Source organism: Centruroides vittatus, unplaced genomic scaffold (genome assembly GCF_030686945.1).
Source record: "Centruroides vittatus isolate TY-2023 unplaced genomic scaffold, ASM3068694v2 contig_846, whole genome shotgun sequence".
Classification (NCBI taxonomy): Eukaryota; Metazoa; Arthropoda; class Arachnida; order Scorpiones; family Buthidae; genus Centruroides; species Centruroides vittatus.
In genome coordinates, this window is record NW_027122551.1 from 1,361,042 (window position 1) to 1,382,170 (window position 21,129).

General features: G+C 34.5%; 2 protein-coding genes across 2 annotated transcripts in view; both read left to right on the forward strand.

Annotated features, from left to right (window-relative positions):
- Positions 1–21,129, forward strand: part of LOC136982489 (solute carrier family 12 member 9-like) — a 63,231-nt gene that overhangs the window by 24,372 nt on the left and 17,730 nt on the right. The window contains exons 4-6 of the mRNA XM_067278983.1: positions 6,850–7,143; positions 16,936–17,043; positions 17,107–17,218. Of these exons, the coding sequence (XP_067135084.1) occupies positions 6,850–7,143; positions 16,936–17,043; positions 17,107–17,218 (514 nt within the window). The remainder of the gene's footprint in view (positions 1–6,849; positions 7,144–16,935; positions 17,044–17,106; positions 17,219–21,129) is intronic.
- Positions 1–21,129, forward strand: part of LOC136982484 (endothelin-converting enzyme 1-like) — a 130,910-nt gene that overhangs the window by 8,818 nt on the left and 100,963 nt on the right. The gene's annotated exons all lie outside the window — the stretch shown is intronic.

Consider the following 21,129-nt stretch of genomic DNA (forward strand, 5'->3'; position numbering starts at 1 on the left):
TTTCTGGGGATGATCCCCACGTTCTCGAACTCCCAGAATGACTCCGTTAACATCCAACAATTCTTTCAGACAGTGGAAAACATATCACGTCTGGCCGAGTGGAACGACGACGTTAAGATAGCTGTCCTCCAGGCAAAACTGAAAGGGGAACCCCTAAATACATTTTTTTGCCTCCTCGAACAATACCCAGGTTCATTTAACGATATTAAACGCGATCTTGTAAAATGTTTCGAAAGGAAGGCCCCTAAAGAAAGGAATGTAATCGATCAAATTATGAGCATTAGACAAGGTGTTAACGAGTCAGTTACGGACTATGTAATTCGCGTTAAAACGTTGTTCTCCAGGACAATTAAAGTAAATAACAATATGGCAACTTTGAGGGACAATGTTATCTTGGAAAGATTCGTGAAAGGACTGAGTAATCGAATCAAACCCAATGTTTTGAGGCGCAATCCTAAAACATTAGAGGAAGCGTTTGACTTCGCAGAAAACGAGGAGCAGATCGAGGCTGAGTGTAGTAATTCAGCTGACAAGAGGAACATCAACATCGCTTCCCAACATCCTCCTAACAATCAAGGTAGTGAAGAAGATATACCGGGAGAGGAAAAAGGGCACGAAATAGATCGTATAAGGAACCTGGAAGAGGAAGTTAAGTTGTTAGCTGATTCTGTAAACCGATTAATTCAAACGCAAAAAGGAAATACTAATCGTAGCGAGCGCCGTGCTTGCTTCATATGTGGTGAACATGACCATATCGCCCGGAATTGTCCTACCCGAAATAAGCGTAATTTATTTAAACTGAACAAGGAGTATGGTGAAGGTCAGGACCATACTCTCTATTCCGAAATTAATCTGACCCCTGATGTCATAATTTCCAAAAAGGGTTTACCCATAATTGAGGGCTCCAGTCTCGGAAGGAAGGTAAGGTTCTTAGTCGATACTGGTGCCGAAAATTCTTTATGTGATCTGACTATAGTTGAGGCCATTCCTAGAAGAATATTAGAGGGCCTGAGCATTGAGAGCGCTAATTTCGGGGTTAGGGGTATTAGCGGTGCGGTGAATAGTTGCGAATACCTCCTTCATACTAAAATAAAATTCTTGTGTATTACTTGCCCTATAGATATCGCTTATATAAGGTTTCCTGAGAACTTGGAGTATGAAGGCATATTGGGGGTTGACATTATATCTAAACTCCCTGAACTACTGGAAAGGGTTAACGATGCTTTTAGGAAGGAGTCCTCCCAACGATTAAACACCTCTAGTAACTCACTGAACTGTTCCAACTCTGTATCTGTTAAATTACCAAATTTAGAAGGGCTTACCGAAGATGTTAGAACCAAAATTATTGACATATTTAAGAAACATCCCCACTGCTTCGCTTCCGATATATCTGAGTTAAAAGGCACGAAAGATTTTGAACATCTACCCATTATCGAGACCCCAGTCCCCATAAACGTCCGTCAATATAGGATCCCAGAATGCTATTTAAAGGAGCTCAAAAGGTTAATATCCTCTTATGTCGAAGCAGGGATCATTGAGGAAAGCACTTCAGAATGGAACTCCCCAATCCATGTCGTGGAGAAAGATAACGGGGAATTGCGTATGACTCTAGATTTGAGACGTATCAATGAAGTAACTCGCCCCCAGGAATTTCCCCTGTCCAGAGTGGATGAAATTCTTAGCAAGCTTCATGGCAACCAATACTTCTCTGTCCTCGACCTAAAATCTGGTTACTTTCAGATCCCCCTTCACCCCTCTGCGAGGCCTATATTTGCTTTTTCCACTCCCTGGGGAAAGTATCAAATGTGCCGTTTACCCCAGGGAGCAAAAAACAGCGGCCGGTATTTTCAGTATGTTATGACTAAGCTCCTCGGCCAATTTATTGGAATAAATTGCTTCGTCTTTCAAGATGACGTCGTCCTTTTTTCAAAAACTATTGAAGAACACCTTACCCTTATTGATAAGATATTAAGCATCTTGGACTGCGCTAATTTGAAATTACACCCCAGTAAAAGCAAATTCATATTAGAAGAGGTCTCGTACTTAGGTCACATAATTAGACGTGACGGCATCCTCCCTGACAAAAAAAATGTAAGTGCCATTCTTAATGTCAACCCACCTGTAAATGTAAAGGGAGTTAGGAGTTTCCTGGGGATGGTTGGGTTTTTCCGCGCCTTCATTCCAAATTTCGCAGAGATCGCAACACCCCTTACCAATTTAACTAAGAAGGGTATAAAGTTCAAATGGGATGATCATTGTGACAATAGCTTTCAAAAATTCAAACTTTTATTAACTCAACCCCCTGTTCTTGTTCACCCTGATTTCTCTGAACCCTTCCATATATATACCGACGCCTCGGAGCTATGTGCTGGCGCTGTTCTGGGACAGATGAGAATAAAAAAATTTGCCCCGATCGGTTACTTCGGCAAAAAGTTTCATGGGGCAGAGCTCAGATATTCGACAATTGAAAAGGAGTGTCTGTCCATTATACTAGCCCTACGACATTTTAAACCAATCATCCTAGGCCATGAAGTAAATATTTATTCCGACCACAAGCCGTTAACTTATATCAAAACAATGCAAAATCACAACAAGAGATTGATGCGTTGGTCAATCGAATTATCTGATTATAGTTATAATATATGTCATATCAAGGGAAATTTAAACCCGGTTGCTGACTGGCTTTCGCGCCCTGAGATTCCCATTGGAGAGTTTGGATATACACAAGATTGTAATGTGAGCGCTAAGGATCGTAGTTTCTGGGAGAGGGTCGTCGAGTCTCAGGATCAGGATAAGTTTTTCTCTAAAATGAAGGAGAATCTAAAAAAAATTTGTACACTCGAACCCGTGGATTCTTTCGATGGCATCCAACCTGAATTTCAGTTAGAAGGCAACGTATTGGTTCACGTTAAGCCTGATCAATACAGGTTACGTCATTGGAGGCGACCTTGTGTCGGCCCTAATATGGTTAGCGAAGTTATTAAGGCCTTTCATAACTCGGATGTCGCAGGTCATTTTGGTGTAGAGCGAACTGCCAACCTAATTGATCGCCATTATTATATCCGTAATGTTCGCACTTTAGTCCGCCATTTTATTCAAGAGTGTATAACCTGTCAAAAATTTAATTTGCATCGGCATCGTGCCCCTTTTCAACAGACTGAAACGGCAGAGTTTCCCTTCCAAAAAGTAGCCATTGATATCGTTGGCCCCCTTCGTGTGACTCCACAGGGGAATAGGTACCTCTTCACTATCATCGACATATTTACTAGGTACGCAGAGGTGGTCCCTATAAAGGATCAATCAGCCCAATCTATTAGTGACGCTATATTCAATCACATTGTGTGCCGTTACGGTTGCCCAGAGGTCATCATATCCGATAGGGGCAGTAATTTCACTTCTAGGATTTTCCGTGAGACTTGTGAGCTTTTGCACACCAAGCATAACATGACGACTGCTTATCGTCCATGCTCAAATTCGGTGTGTGAGAGGTTCAACAAGTCCATTTGTAGCGTCATCTCCCGCATATCGGGCGGCAACAATAAGGATTGGGACTTATTCGTTAACCCTGCGACCTTTGCCTATAATAATACAACTCACGCTTCCACTAGAGAGGCTCCGTCCTTCCTCTTATATGGCTACGACCCCCGGTTACCTTGGACCTTCCCTAGTAATGATACTATGATCAATGGGGATGAAAACCAGAAAAACAAATGGATTGACCGTTTGAATATTATACGTGACAACGCTTTCGCGTATGGCAAGCAAAAGAATTCCCTTAATAGAGAACGCATAAATTATGGCCGTAGTTATAGCACCTGGGCAGCAGGACAGAGGGTATGGTTGTTGAGAAAAAGCACTACAAAGAAACATGGAAAGTTCTCTCCCAAATACTTGGGACCTTTTAGAATTTCTCGTATCTTAGGACCCGTCACAGTTGAACTAGAGGGTAACGCGCGCCGTGAAAAGTTTGCTGTCCATTCGGACAGGTTGAAACCATGTTTTTTTCCTGTAAAGTCACATAATTTGAAAAGAAATGACAAGACAACCCCTCTTGTTAGTGACGTAGAGGATAGTGAGACAGAGGACTACGATGTTCCTTTGGCCTACCTCCGGTATACTCCAACCGCTCCAGTTCAAGATCACCAGCAAAAAGAACAATCTGAAGATACAACTTTGGACGATTATCAACACCTTTGTAAGGGAGGTAGTGACAAGCCTGGCCCCACCCACAGTTACCATCTTCGTAACAAAAAAGTCGATTACCGGAGGTTACACTACGGTAACTGACTGTTTCGTGGGGGGCATATGTGGCTAAATGCCATTTGTATAATATATAGTTATATTTTATTTTAACTTAGAATATATTTTTCCTTCTCTTTCCTATTCATATTATCTTTACTTCCTGGAACCCTTCCCTGACCGGTGCTTAACGGCTTAACAATAATTGACCCCATTATGGACAATAGGACTGTACGCAGCCCTGAGGGGTAGAACCAAGACAAAGAGTCACTTTTGAGTCAGAGCTGAAGGAGGAAAGACGAGAACGAGAAAGCTCCCGAATACGTCTTCGAGACCACGTGGGTGAAGACAAAGAGAACTTTATGTGTAGTGAAAGTGTTGACTGTTTTTTTTTCTCGTGATTAAGAAGAGATTCGTCATCTACACCGTTATATGTACCGTTATGTGCACCTCATTGCATTAGCACCAAAATAGTTGGGTACCCATTCCTTTTTTTTTTCTTCTCCTATCAGTTATTTTATTGTCATAAATTCTTCTATCATTCTTCATTAGTTGTAATTAATTATAAGTTTAGAATTAAGGTCTATATACGTTTGTAATCGCCCTTTGTAAAATAATTATCTATGTATCGGAATAGTCGTCACGAGACCTGAGGCTTATATCATTATATTTTTGTCGGGTTCCGTACTAATACTACCTGTGTTAGAGATAGAGATATTATAGCTGGCATCCCACAACCCTTCCTGTATCTATATACGCGAATAAAAGATCCTGTTGTAAATATTTATACCAGTTTCTTTGTATACCACATTCGCGATCTTCACACTAGAAAGTCCCGAAATATATAATGATATAAAACGAAAGAGAGGAAAAAAGAGGAAAATATTTATTTTTCTTATAACATGTATTCTTTTTGATTCGTCAGATTAGGAATAATGTCGCGCAGACCAGATAAAACATTTCAGGGTGCCGCATCTGGCCCATGGGGTGTAGTTTGCCCATCACTGTTCTGTAGCTTTGAATGCTGTTTAACCTAGAACATTCTATTTATAACTGACATTTTTTAAAATTGAGAAGTGTTTTCAGAAAAGAATAAGAAAAGCTGGAACTTTTATAATAAGTTCCAGCTTTTGGAGTAGCTGTTTTGTACTTTATTCAAGATTTTTACATTAATTTAGAAAAATACTTACTAATAAATAAATGTAAATGTCCAAATCTGATAGTTATACATTAAAGCCAAATGACTGCTGGATAATGCTCAGTTTTTTTTTTCATTTAACCTGTGGCATAACACCATATTCATGTACAGTTTTTAAGTTATGCTTTTAAGTTTTTTCATTTTCTATTACTTCCCTTTCCTAGCCTATCAATTTCCTTGATTCCTTTCTTGATTTTCCTTTGTTTTCTGAGTTTGAGAACTTTCCACCCTTACTTCTGTGGGTGTGAGTGTTAGACAATAGAGTGGAGAAGGCCCTGAGACCAAACAACAGTGTAGTCAGCACTTTTTGGTCAAGTTCTCAAGGAATGCAGATGTGCAGAGGATGAGCTCTGTGCTTTCAGTGGCATCAGAAGCGACGGTACGACTGCTAAGGTATGGTTGGTACAGAAAGCGCCGGTGAGTCCCAAGAGTCAAAATGGGAAATCTTGTTCGGAAGACCAAAAGAAAAGTGAACTAGTGACAACTAAGAGAGAAAATACATATACCAGTGAGATTCAGGAAAACTGCAAAGGTATATTTAGACCTTTTCATCATGATACCATGAGTGATGGGTATCCATTTTCTAAGACTTCTTTCTTCATAAATCTATTTTTCCTTATCCAACATCTCTTCCCTCTTTTAGCTTTAATTAGAATAAAAAACATAGGTTGTAAGGTAGTTTTAAGCATGGCTGATCTTTGTGTATACTTTTGTGATTTGAACCCCACGTGTGAATCCTGAAAAGTGGTTGAGAAGATCCTTTTGTGTAACGATCTTGACTGTACTATACTGTTGTATAAAAGTATTCACTAACAACGCACCAGAGTTGGGGCCTGATTATTTTATACAGTATGAACACAAAGTTTTATTCTTTGTTATATCTGTTTTTTATCCTTGTTGCACTGAACACTACGAACCTGAGGCAGGATGCTAATAAATAAAATTTATTATACTGAAAGTTTATGTATTTGAAGAATAGCTAAATTAATCAGCATTAATGTGATGTTATCCAATATATAGCATATTAATAGTCTTATCACTTAAATTATTTATTGTGTTGTAATTCCTTGAATAAATGGAACACAGTTTTGATTTGAAATCTTTCATATTTAGGTTTTTTTTTTTCAAGACTTTTTTAATAAAAATTTCACTAGTAAAGCATTTATAGTTAACATTTGATCATTCAAATGAAACTTTTTAAATTTAAACTTCAAAGTTACATTAGTTGTTAAAGATATATGTTTAGTTGATAAAACAACCTAAAGAATTATTAATGGAAATTTTTCATTTTCTTAGTACTAGTACTTAGTTTTTATTTATTGATCCTATTAATTCATTAGTTGTAGTTAAGTATTTACAATTACAATTTTGTAAAGAATAAGTTTATTAAATTTAATACTTTTTCTTTGTAGGAAGTTTGGTTTCATTACTTCCTGGTGGAAGATGGTATAAATTTCTGTATGGCACCAGTCTAAATGTCTTCAATTTAATCATCTGCTTGGTTGGAGCGACCTTATTTGCTAAGATTTCTTTTATTATTTTTATTATTGTTATGGTTAGTACACTATCTGTGATCATCTCCTTTTTTGCAAAATCACCAATGATGGTGACAATACCTATAGAAAATACATATGCTCATGATAATAACATCACATCTGCTCCTTATACAAGTTTCAACACAACAACATTTCTGGATAATACTTGGTGTAAGTAAACTGTTTTTATTAAATAAAAATTATGACTTCGATTTAATTCTATGATTACAGCTTATTTATACATTTCTCAATTGTACATTATTTTGCAATTATATGTTAAATATTTTCTGCACAGTACTTTCTCCAATATAAAAACACTTCAGTTATGTTTGTCATTTATGATTTCACATTTATACATCATATTTTTCAATACTTTTGTAGTGACTCCTGTAGACTGAAATCCACAGAGTGTATGAACAAAGTAATATAAGGACTCAATAATTGACTAAAGTCACATGTACATAACCAACAAAACAATTATTTAATCTGATACAATGTGTGTGATTGCCCTCAATACATAAAACACGAGAGCTGGGTGGTACATTTAACACAATTCATTTCATGCTGCACAACTAATTCATGTTTTATCTAGATAAAAATATTTACACGTTTATACATATACATACACCTCCCTCTCCTCTTTACAGCGTTAGCCCAGAGAATTCATAATGACATGTTAACTACAAATATGATGAAGATGCGTGCATACTGATCCTCAATAATTCAAAACTAAATGTTCCATTGAGGTCCTAGGGTAATTCCAGCATGTGACACTCCCCTTGACCAATCAGAGGGCTCCAAACATTGCACCCCAGAAAAGGTGAGACCAGGGCAAACGAGGAGGGAATACAATGATACACCATGCAAATTTAAAACGTGATACATAATAGTGGAACATTAATTACAAACTAAAAAGAACAAAGACAAACAAAAAAATATATATAACATATAGTCACGTAACACTAGACCTTACAACATTTATGCATTATTCACTTTGAAATGGAAAAAAATTAAAGAAATTATTAAAAATATGAAAACTATAACTGTGGGCTAACCTGAAGCATTTGCTACAGTGACACAAATTAATATGTAACATGTGATGCCATGTTGACATTTTCCTATTCAGCAAATTGCTCCATCAATCTGACATGTTGAAAATTTTCATGTTCTACATTTTTTTGTGTGAATCAATTTCACTAAGTGAATAAAAATTACTTTTCAGTTTCTTATTCATTTTCCCTAGTTGCTGTCAGTATGAACTAATCTTTAATGAGTATGTCCAATGACATGGATTCAATAGTGTTATGCTTAAAATAAGGAAAAAATAAATCGCTTACTTTTTTGTGGTCCCACCCTCCAGAACTATTCCAACTGGTCTCAAATTACTACAGAAGAAATTTGACTTAATATATTAATATTTAGAGGTAGCTCAATGACCACAAAGTATATAAAAAGAGCAATTTATGACAAATGAAAACATACAAGATCTGTTTTGGTAAACCAGACTTGTTTCACAATTTTTGGACCTATACAGACAAATTAGTCGTGTAGACTCTACAATATTCAAAAACTTGATGGATTACAAACCAAAATGCAATGAAAAAACTTTTAAACATTATAGTTCACAAAATTTGAAATTTTTAGTACTATGTTCAATGTAACTATCAGTTTATTTTGGTAGAGGCAGTGTGTGTCCCTTTCTTGCTGTCTGGATAATCTGCCTCTAACTGCTCCCTCACTAGTTACTGTCTCTTTTATAGCTTGCATCTTCTTTAGTATCTGTGCTGCTGCTTGAGGATATTAGTTCTGCTATTTCTTCACCACTTCTCTTTAAGTTTTCCATTCTATGTTTTCTGTTAAGCATCTGTTCCTGTCTTTGTGCTGATCGTTTCTCCTTTGCAGCTAATTTTTCATACACACCTATCATTAATGTTTCCACCTTTTCAAAATTGCTGACCCAGACAGCAGGTCAGGTTTGTTCAAACAGAAGTCCCTGCCTGACACATGCACAATGTTATTTTACCATGCAAAGAATAATGTGCAAGCCAGTTCTAAACCAGTTAGGGACTTGTGTATAGGAGCAACTTAAATTTAGAAATGAAATAACTTAGCTTTAAAGAGCTGAGAAACAAAAAAATATTTTAAAAAAGTTGACAGGTTGCAACTAGGTTTTCTCAAACAGGATCCTGGTTGTTTTTTTTAAGCTGGGAAATTTTTCTCATTCTGGATATCCTGCAAATTTCTTAAAAACTCACTTTTTTTTATTTTGTGTTAAGGTTGAGGAAATTTTGCAAATAGAAAGTATAATTGACACACAAACTGTCAAATACATTTGTATTTACTAATTTTAAACCTACTTATTAGTTTTTTAAATTTTTGCTCATTGTGGCATGTCACAAATGGTCAATAATCAATAAGTAGCTTATTTGTGGCAGGATTCTAAAAATTCTTTACTTGTCAGAACCTGTAATATCTGGAATAATTGTGCTTATGCTGTCTTAATTTCTAACTATGCCCAGTTGCTTCAATAACTGCATAACACCAAGTTGTGCAAATTGGGCAAGGATACAAACAAGTACAAAGTCTACAAGTATGAAGTTTTTCTTCACAAACTTGATTATTAAAACAAACAAACTGCCAAATTATTGGGCTATAAGCTTGATGTTTCTATTAAAGCAACCGAGGGAGACAAATCAAGAATACTAGAGAACAAAAGTACTACAATCTCAAATGAACTAGAAATCTTTCAGGCTACAGGTGAAAAAACACAGCATCTGTTTTCATTTAAATGCATTAAAGACAATTCCACCCACATGAATTGAATCAGAAAGGGCATTCTTGGTAACAGGCTTTTCGTTAGTTAAATAAAAACCAGATCGAGTGATTGGAGTATTGACTATCTTTGCTTTTTAAAATCTTATTATAAAAATTTACAATAATATTTTGTATTATATATTATTTAAAATGAAAATTACTTTTTAAGTTAGAAGTTTGATCTAAGTTCATTTTTTTTTAAATTTTCAACTCAATTTAAAGCATTTTTTTGTTGTTGTCATTGTATGCAGTTTCCAGCAAACTTTAATAAATTTTTCCTATTTGTGAAAATTTCTACATAATTCAAAGGTAATTTTTAATATATATCTTACACACACTGGTGATATTCGGCGGGTTCGCACAGGTTCGGGCGAACCTGTTGTTAAAATTTTCAGTTTCCCGAACCTTGTTAAACACACAGAACATTTCTCAGTGGGTTTGTTTTTTTTTTTTTTAAATATATTAAAATATGCGTATTATACTCTGTAATACTACTAAACTAGGGCCTTATACCCCGTTTGCACCGAGCATTTCAATCTAGATTGTGAGCAAGGTCGGGGAGTATGTCTTGGTGCGATCTCTCTCGACCGTTTCAATCGAGGTTTAATCGCGATCGATTCAAGAGTGTTCTTGAAAGTAGATCCAGTCATAAGAGAGATCCTAGAATGCCACGCGCGCGAGACAATACAAGATGGCTGTGAAACACGTGTCGGGCTATGGACAGCGAAAGAAAAAGTATAATGTATCTCAAGAGATGATAACATGTGCCTATTTCTAGAAGTGCCATATTGCGGTAAAGAATTTCTCTGCCTTAAAAAAAAAAAGGTCGACAGCTTTAAAATACTATTGTTACCTGGCCTTCTCCCATGGCTCGTTACGTTCTAAATACGCCACTGATTGTTAGATATATGGTTGCAAGAAAAGGTATTGTATTTATTTCTAGCCAAAACTTCCATTTCGTTTGTCGGTGATTGTCAGGGAAAAATTTTCTGCTAGCGAACCCCTTGTTAAATATTTCGAATATCACCACTGCTTACACAGCATTATTAATATGATTTTGGAGGTTGCAGAACAAATTAAATTACTTAAAAAAAATAAAAAATAATTATATCATTTGATTTCGATATTTTGTACATCTTAAAAATAATTAATTCTATCCTGGGAAACAGTTCACTTTTATCCCGGAATCCTGGGACAAGCAAAAGACCGGGAAATGAGAAACACTAGTTGTACATATGTTGGTGTAAGATTGTAAGATGGCAAATTAACTTTCAGTGAGAGTGGAGTATAAAGTCTTTTGCTGTTAAAATATTAAAATAAAGTAAATTTATAAAAATATTTGCTAGTACTTTGTTTCATCATAATTTCACAATTTCTACGAAATCGTGGACAAAATTAATTATTAAACCTGGACAATGAGTTAAAAACTGGACTGTCTGGGTGAAAACTGGATGGTTGGCAACACTACTTACCATTGACCTTTTACATCCTTTTTCACACTGAGCTAACAAGAACTCATGATCTTCTGGAATTTTTATCATTTCGACTACTCTAAGATGAGAAATGTCATAAAGTTCATCTAGTTTACTAACAAATTTAGCCTCATTTGTTTGCTGTGTTAGATTTTTGCCCCTTGTTTTTCTTTAGCAAATGCCATTCTTCAAATGTTTGTTCTAGTTCAGTTATGCAGTTTCTTGAATCCATCATTGGGATCCTTGACATTTCATAAAATATTGCCAGCTTTTTGACTGTAACAGCTGATGACTGACTGAATGTTTTAGTTGAAGATGGTGATGTAAAAACAAAGAGCCTGACATAAGGATGTCAACTTGTTGCCAGTTAATTTAGTTATTGTTAAACACTTCAGTTTTAGATCTAGTTGCTGTTGCCACCATATTTATTATTTAATAACTTTGCTGAAATGAACAAAAATGTATTGTGTGATTTGCTTGAGCAGTTTCTGGATTATATAGTCTATGCATCTGATGATATCAGCAGTTCTTCAGCAATGTGCTTGAACTTGTCCATACAAGCCAAATAGCCAATAGGTATTGATGTAAGCCGTATGAGTCACTGAGTCAGCCTCAACCAGAAACAGGGAAAAACATTTGCAGCAACACTTGATGATGTCGGCAAAATAAAGATCGCGAGTCATGACAGAAATTAATTCTGTTGGAATGTCATGTAACTAATGTGCGATTAATTTAATGGTTTATTTATTGAGATGACCAACTACAGTTTTACAAACTGTTGTACTAAAATGGATACATTGTGGTTGAAGCTTGTGATTGCTGTATGCTCATCCTTACTATTTGGAACCTATAAAACTTCAGTGGCATTGAGCTACTAGTAAATATTCATCAATGGAGTAGATTTTTGGCATGAATGTGTTTTATATATATTGGAATGGAAATAGGGGGTAGGAGGTTCATATTTATAAATTGTGAAGATAAGCTCCACCCTAATGGATTCAAGACTTACTTCAATTAAATTTTCCCTAATGAAAATGAAAGCAGAACATGATTTATTTTTTTCACAGCAAATTTTATTCTTATTGTAATCTTGCAAAACAAGCAGCAAAATGATAATCTAGTCCAGCATTTCTCAACCTGGGGGTCGTGAGACAATAATGAAATCATTTTATGAGAAAAAATTGTTTATTATAAACTTATGAACGTTTTACTTACAATAAGTACACATGTAAAGAAAAGAAATTAATGTGATGGTTGCATTAGCTTTTCATTTAAAATTTTCTATATATATGGATTAAATTACAGAGAACATGCACACATCAAGTTGGAACTTGTAAATTGCTCATGTATGTACACATCATACATGCATGTTCATACCCGTAGCTATAAACGCAGCGACATAAAATAATAGGAATAGTTGTATTACATTTTTTATACTGTCGGTATTTTCTTAATGTATAAAATTAGTGCAATGTAATTATATAATATTTTAAAAAATTTACATTTATAATTACAGTCAAAATTCAATTAGTAATAGTAAGGCTTACTGTCGTTATTCCTTTGGGTGGGGGTTGCAAAATAATTTTAATTTTATTTATATTTACTATTTGGGGGGTCACGGAGATAAGAAGGTTGAGAATCGCTGACCTAGTCATATATAAATGACAGCAAGAATCATTAAAACAAAGGGTGACTAATAACAGCAAATTGTTTTTATGCTTGCTTTGTCCATTTCTTAATGAAAAAAGAAACTTCAAACTTAATTACATTTATAAGAATATAATTAGAATGTATGTTCTTTATAGCTGCCTTGTTTAAATCTTCTCTTATTTTCAGGAATTCATTGTTTTGTGATGCTAGTTTTTTACTTGCAAAAAAATTCGTGTTTAATGGCAGTTTTGATTGAAAAAATTTGCTTTAAAGGACATTGTTATCAATGCAATATTTATTCCAGTTTTGCCAGCAATTCACTCTCTATGATTAAACTTAATTATACATAGTGCAATTGTACAGTGGGTGGGGAAATAAAGATCTTCTAGGGATGAATAATGACATCCTAGGCATAAATTTTCTAATTTAAACTAGGGCATCACATGACTTTGTCATATTGTGATAGAATTGAGGCAGAGCTAGAGAGAAAGAAGTAATCCCTTGTGAATTTAGCGAATGTGGTACACAAAGAAACTGGAATAAATTTTTACAACAGGATCTTTTGTTTGCGTATATAGTTACAGGAAGGATTGTGGGATGCCAGCTATAATATTTCTATCCCTGACACAGGTATATATTAGTACAGAACCCGACAAAAAAAATGACATAAGCTTCAGGTCTCGTGACGACTATTCCGATACATAAATAACTATCTTACTAAGGGTGATTACAAATATATGTAGACCTTACTTCTAAACTTATAATTAATTATAACTAATGCAGAATGATAGAAGAATTTTAGGACAATAAAATAACGGATAGAAGAAAAAAAATATGGGTACCCAACTATTTCGGCACTAATGCGATGAGGTGCATATAACGGTACATATAACAGTGTATATGACGGATCTCTTCTTAATGACGAAAAAACATTCAATATATTCACTAAACATAAAGTCCTCCTTGTCTTCACCCACGTGGTCTCGAAGACGCATACAGGAGCTCTCCTTTTCTCGTCTTTCCTCCTTCAGCTCTTGCTCAAAAGTGACTCCTTTGTCTTAGTTCTACCCCTGAGGGCTGCGTACAGTCCCATTGTCCATAATGGGGTCGCCTATTGTTGAGCCGTTAAGCACCGGTCGGGGAAGGATTCCAGGAAGTAAAGATAATAGGAATAGGAAAGAGAAGGAAAAATATATTGTAAGATAAAATAAAATATAACTGTACATTACACAAATGGCATCTAGCCACACCCTGCACTTGTTAGGCTCAGCAGAGACGATCTTTGTACCTATCAGATGCAGACAGGTCAACTGTGCATTTGCTGCCACAAAAGAGGAGATCCTTGTACCTGCCAGCCATGGAAGTCACAATCCTTGCACTGGCTGGGTATGAAGATGATCCTTGCATTTGCTGACACAGAGAGGCAATCAAAGAACAAAGCAATTGATGGTGATTACTTTTGTTCTTGTGTTTTGTCATTTTTTGCACCTATTTTCCATTAGGCACATGCAAATCCTGTTTTACTTTTGACCCCTAGGCCTCAATTCTGTTAGGTGCACTCAGTCACATCAGAGAGCATAGACATTGTCAGTTTAACCCCTCTGTATTGAAAACCCATCAATCTCTATTTCTACATTTAAGTGGACACTCATCAATTTTTGGATTCCTTAACAAAATACTCAGATGATGATATTTTGTAAAAAGAAAAAGCCTTCATTTTTTTTATGATTCTCAAACACAAGGTCGTGCTACTATTTAAACACTTGGCGTTTTTTTTCATCTTTATTCAGTTTCAACTGAATAAAGATGAAAAAAACGCCAACTGTTTAAATAGTAGCACAGCCTTGTGTTTGAGAATCATAGAAAATTTTAAAACATAGTTTTGGAAAATTGAGAAAAAAGCCTTCATTTAACTGATATCAATATTGACATGTAATACAGTACTTTTAATTATAATTGTTAGTTAATTATTGATTGGAAATAAATTGATAGCTTTAATAAACAAATTTATAACTAAACATATCTATAATATAAATATTTATTTATTATTATAATAAACATATCTTAGATCTTAGTAAAAAAGAGAATAGTACACTTTTGTTAACTTTTGGAACCTAACCCTATGTTTTGCATTAGTCCTTCAATTCATATAGCATGGACATAATATGGCTCTTTTTCAGAATGTAACTATCATGTTATGTTATATGAGGGATATCTGTATATTGCATAAATATTCAATTATTTCTTTAGAACAAGTTCAGATGCATCTATTCCCTTGTTAATATATGAAAGTATCATTTCAGACTTTCTATATGATAGAACATGAGAATAATAAAATCTTAATATTCTATGGGTTGATACTTACACCAAATACTGTATAGTAGGATATAGAAACCACTGAGATTGATGTTATGTGTGTGTTTTTTTCGCAAGTTCTTTCGACAAACCTATACTTTTTGTCATCAGGCAAATACAGAAATTTAATAAGAACGAACAGAAATAATCCAATGAAGAACAGAATGCATATAATTCAAATTAAAACTTTTGACAATGCTGTTAAGAACAAGCAACAAATATCCAAATGTGTTCAAAATTGAACGAGCAGTAAGTTATGTAATATGCAAAGTGGCACAAGTGTTGATCTAGGCCAGCGATTTGCAACTTCTTAGCTCTGCAACCCGCCAAATAGTAAATATAAATAAAATTAATATTTCCCAACTCTCTACCCAAAAAGCTAAAAACTCGGTTGATGGAGTATTTCCCAGAAGATAAAAATGATTTCTCGAAGAGATGGGTACTGAATCCGTTGAGTGAAAATGTTGTCACTACTAAGTTATCAGTTGAGATTTACGACCAGCTCGTCGAAATGTCTGCCGACAAAATACTACAACTGCAATTTACATCTGAAGATTTAAATACATTTTGGCTTGCTCGTTGACATGAATATTGAAGTTTAGTCACAGAAGCATTGAAAATATTAATCCCTTTTGCCATGTCTTATCTCTGTGAAAAGGGTTTTTTGTCTATGGTTGCACTAAAAACTAAATACAGGAATCGTCTTTTATCACTCAAAACCAATTTGTTTTTGTGTGTTTTTAACATAGATCCACGTATGGAGAAACTTTTAAATGAAAAACAAATGCAACCATTACATTAATTTCTTTTCTTTACATTTGTACTTATTGTAAGTAAAATGTTTATAAGTTTATAATAAATGATTTTTTCTCATAAAATGATTTCATTATTGTTTTGCAACCCCCAGGTTGAGAAACACTGATCTAGGCACACGTTATAATTATAACGGAGGATAATGATAGTCGTTTAAATGTTTATACAGCATGACCCATACACTAGGCAGGTTAAGGGTAGGAGTGTTGCATGTATCTAAGGTTGTAGTAAGAAAGGACTCCCATATAAAGAAAAGTTTTCAACTTTTGCAGCTCTTGACCATAATTGTTTGGGACCATAGCAGGTTGTAGCCCTGCTCAAGCACGTTTTTTTGTAAGTTCTGTAGTGTTCCTTCCATTCACAACATCCTCTTGGTGTTCCACAAAGCAGCTAGCAAGCATTCTTGTTGTAGCCCCAATGTATCTTATGTTTACTCCTGTTACAAGGTTCTCCAGTGGTACAGCATAAACCCTCTGACTTCTCAAAAGTAGAGAAGTTGTCCCGATCATTGCAAGTGAGCTTGTGTGGATTTGGAAGTGGGATAGTGGCAGAACAAGGTATGCTGCTTAAAAATACAGCAAATGCATATAGAAAGAGGTCCAAGATGTGGCAATGATGTTTGGACCACAGAAATTTTCCTCTTATTTCTGTTTGTTCTTATTAAATTTTTGTATTTGCCTGATGACAATGACAACTATAGGTTCATTGAAAGTACTTGCAAAAAATGCACATATATAATGCTGATCTCAGTGGTTTCTTTGTCCTACAATAGAATCTTGTATGAATTTTTTACATTTCAGATTATTAAATGTCAGTTTATATGATGGAAAATGTTATTGATCATTTATATTTTTTTTAGCTCACTATGATATTGATTACACTACTGGGAATGTAATGACATTTGGTGCAGTATTTGCTGTTTTCTTTAGTGGAATAACTGGGATAATGGCTGGGGCCAACATGTCAGGTAAGATCCTGTTAAATTATAATTATTGTTTTTCTTTCTCTATAGATTTTGCTTTTGTTACAGGTGATTTAAAAGAACCAAGCAAATCAATACCTCGTGGAACTCTTTCCGCTGTTGGATTTACTTTTTTTACCTACAGTGTTTTAATATTGTTAACTGCAGCCACGTGTTCAAAGTTAGTTGTAGCATATTTTTGTTTTAAATAATAATTAAATTAAAATAGTTAGTTAGTTTGGCTTGAATAACAGCAATAATTTAAATATTTTACAATAATTGTGTGTGAAATTTCTTTATAAAGTATTATAGCTAATAGCAGTGGTATGGCAAATGTGATCCATCCATAGTTGCCAATTTAATTAAAGATATCTGATATTAGAACAATAATTACATATAGTTTGAGAAAAATATTGAAACTTGATTGTGGATATAGTAAAATTTGTTTATTGTAATCATATATTTTCAAGTGGCCTATTGATTATATATTTTACCATATTTTTCGGAATGAACGGCATGCTGCATATAAATGGGGGAGACCAGTAAGTATGCCAGTTAAACTGCAACTAAAATATAAAATAACTTGTTTTGTTAGATCTGATTTATTTAAATGTTAATTAAAGAAAACATTTTTCCCAGTACAATAAAATAACATCCTATTTGACTGACTTGAAATCAGAAGTGTGTTTTTGTATACAAGATAATAAAACAATTAGTAGTAATTAGTGTGTTGGCTACACTAACAATCTACCCTGACTTTAAAAATTACACCTTCCTCTCAAATTTTACACAAAGTGGATGTTAATTGGCATAAGCTGAGATAATTTACTGGAAGTTTCTTAAATTTAATATGTTTATTTTTGCATTTTTGAATCAAACAACAATAAAATACACATAAAAAAAGGCACTTTTGGAATTTCAAGAGTATTTTATGTCATTAGAAAGAGGACAAAATGAAGAAATCAAGCATATAATTATAATTTTTGATGTAATGCCAATAGTTTTAGTTTTAGAATAAAAATGTGTTCGTTTTTACATTACATAACTTGTTCACTTTTTTAATGTTCCCTCTAGAAAAGGATCTATAACCGCACTTAAATTGGCATGTGGACATTTCCTGAGATAAACCAGCATGCCAGCTGATTTCATGGTCTTTCCCAGATAGACCTGCATGCCGCTCATTCTGCAAAAAAATGGTACATCACTCAAAGATTAAAAACTGAAAAGGTTTTTAATCTTTGAGTGAATATGGTCATGAAAACCAAGGAAGACATATTGCAGAATAACTGCAAGGGAAGCTATGGATAAAGATCAAGAATTTAGATGTATGAAATGTTGACTTATACATCCAGATATGTCCCTGATCCATAGAGCAGAATCACTAATAATAGCAATTTCAGACAATAGTTCAGTCAGAAAGGACATGTAGTAACTCTGATATATTGGGGTATACCGAATATGTTGACAGGGTGGACTTAACAATTGACCAGACAAATAAAACAACACTTTCTGGAACCTTTTACCGGTGTTAGACGCAAAACGAAAAAATTTCCGTTAATGTTTTCGAACTTTGTAGTTCTTCTTCAGACGGTAAAAAACGAGGAACGCAGATCGAATAAAAGAACGAGTTATTTTTAAACCGAAATCAAATGCTTCACGATGCAGCTGGTCAGACATGCGCATACGGTGCAAGCAGATGGCGATTAAAGGTCCGTGTCGATGAGGGTCTGCCAGGCGGTGGACAAATTGAGTTCCTCTTTATAATAAAACAAAGCAAAATTTGTTTAATTTAAACAAATTTTGCTTAATTTAAATAAAACAAAGCAAAATTTGTTTAATTTAGTAACAGTGGGATATAGTTGGCTTTGATACATATGTTGTAGGGACTAAGTAATATGGTCACGAAAACCAAGGAAGACAACAAAACAAAATACTTCTGTGCAACAATATGAATTTGCATTCTAATTAATTACAAATATTTACACAGTTGCATATACACACTCACCTTCCTTCAGACAACTTTACATGAACAATCATTCTAATTGACGTCACTGTAGCCTGCTGTTACAAGTGCGATAAAACATGTGTCTACTAATTTCTATCACTTAAAAAATAAAAGTCTCACTAATGTCCTCTGTGGATTCTTGAGCTCAATGTGCACATTCTTTGCTGATATCCAACAAATTCACTTAGATGAACACGGATTGCCTCACTCCAGCAGAGAAGTTCCTTTGTTAAAGATGATCTCGATGAACATTTTTTTCAACTGTTCAAAGTTCAACTCTCTTCTTAACAGTCCAGAAGGGAAACAGGAAGAAAAAAGGTGATCCACAGGTGAAAACACCTGAATTTATAACTCCCTCCATCCAGAAGTATGTTTTCTGCACATGAAACCCTTCCTGACCAATCAGCAGGTTTCAATTGATTCATCACAGAAAAGGTGACACCAGGACACAAAAAAGGAAAAATAATGTGAAGTTCTGTACAAATTTTAAAATTTGACACAAAGTAAAGGAAACACACTTATATGTGGTTGTTCATACTGGGAGACAGTAATGCTCGCAAACAAACGTTACTAAGAGGGATACATAAAACAGTTGTACAAACAAAGTATCCTTTATTTCTCTCTGAACCGGTTCTTTTAGTACAGATCCCAACTTTACAGATATTAATATTACTAATTAACAGAAGGGTGGTCTATTGTCCTCTCATAAGCATATAGGTAATGCTTGCATATACATACAGTACCAACCTGACAGACTTAAAACTAAGCTTATATTTCTTCTTTGAAACTGTGTTTTGTTGATTGTTGGACTATGAGCCCAAAGTTGAGTTTTAATTAAACACTTGGCTTTATTTCCATCTTTATTTAGTTGATCAACTAAATAAACTCAACTAAATAAACTAAACTCAACAAATATCAACTAAATAAAGATGGAAATAAAGCCAAGTGTTTAATTAAAACTCAACTTTTGGTTCATAGTCCAACTAAGCTTATATTTACCTTAAACCTAAGAAAAAAGAAAAGGAAGAAACGGATACTTAGGGAAGTATGTCAGATAGACAGAGGAAGGTAGAAAATACCCAGGTCTTCTTAAGTTGGCAGGTACCAATGTTGAAGGTGTCTCTTCAATATTGTGCTTTCGGATGCCTCTCTCCTTCAAAAAAACAGTGCTCGTAGATCTTCAGTTATACTCACTGTCCTTACGACCCTTTTCTCTTTGTTCTTTTCAACCTCTAAGGTTTTCCTTGGCTTTGCAACCCCCTTTGTCCTTTTTTTTTAGTTTGGAGCACTGCCTTATCCTGCTGTCCACTCTGAGATCTTGACCAAGAATGACACTTCCTTTGACAGTTTTGCCTCAGTTCCTTACCTTTCTTTTGTTTCCCCTGAAAATTTGGAGAAACGACAGCTCCCCCTACCCTTTTGTTCTACCAAAAGTTCTGAGAAGGGGTAATCTCTCCTTAAGGCAATGAAATTTAAGATATAAGCTTCTGGAAGGAAGTTATGACAAAAGGGAAAAATCAAATATAAAGATAAATAAAAAAATATATTTAAAACACATATAACAATATGGCTGACGGCCACATATATAACCAAATAAAAATACAGAAAAATACAAAATTTATACAACCAACACTACAGAAGTATTTGATCTTTTAAATTAATATAGTAAACAAAATCATGCTAAAGCTATTATAATTAGGCAAAATTTTCATGATAATGATTTGCCATTTTCATGATATTAATTTTCATGTGATAAAGTGAACAAAACTTTTTGCCAGAATTAAACTGAACTGTAAATTACTTTAATATTCCCAAGAAATAACCTTATTTTCAATAATAATTGCTTTTATACTTTTCAACATGAACAATAAAAAGTAGCATTTGTAATAAATGTTCCATTTTGAGTAGAATAGATTTTCTTCTCCTAATAAGCAAAGACAAATTCAACCTCCTATTTTAGAGCAATTCAAACATCTAGTTTTAGCAGACCATTCGACTGTACTCAGAAAATAGGGGTTAAAGTTTAAGAACATCTTTCCACCTTCTTACATGTATGCACTCCCATGCAAACACATGCTAGTTTGCAT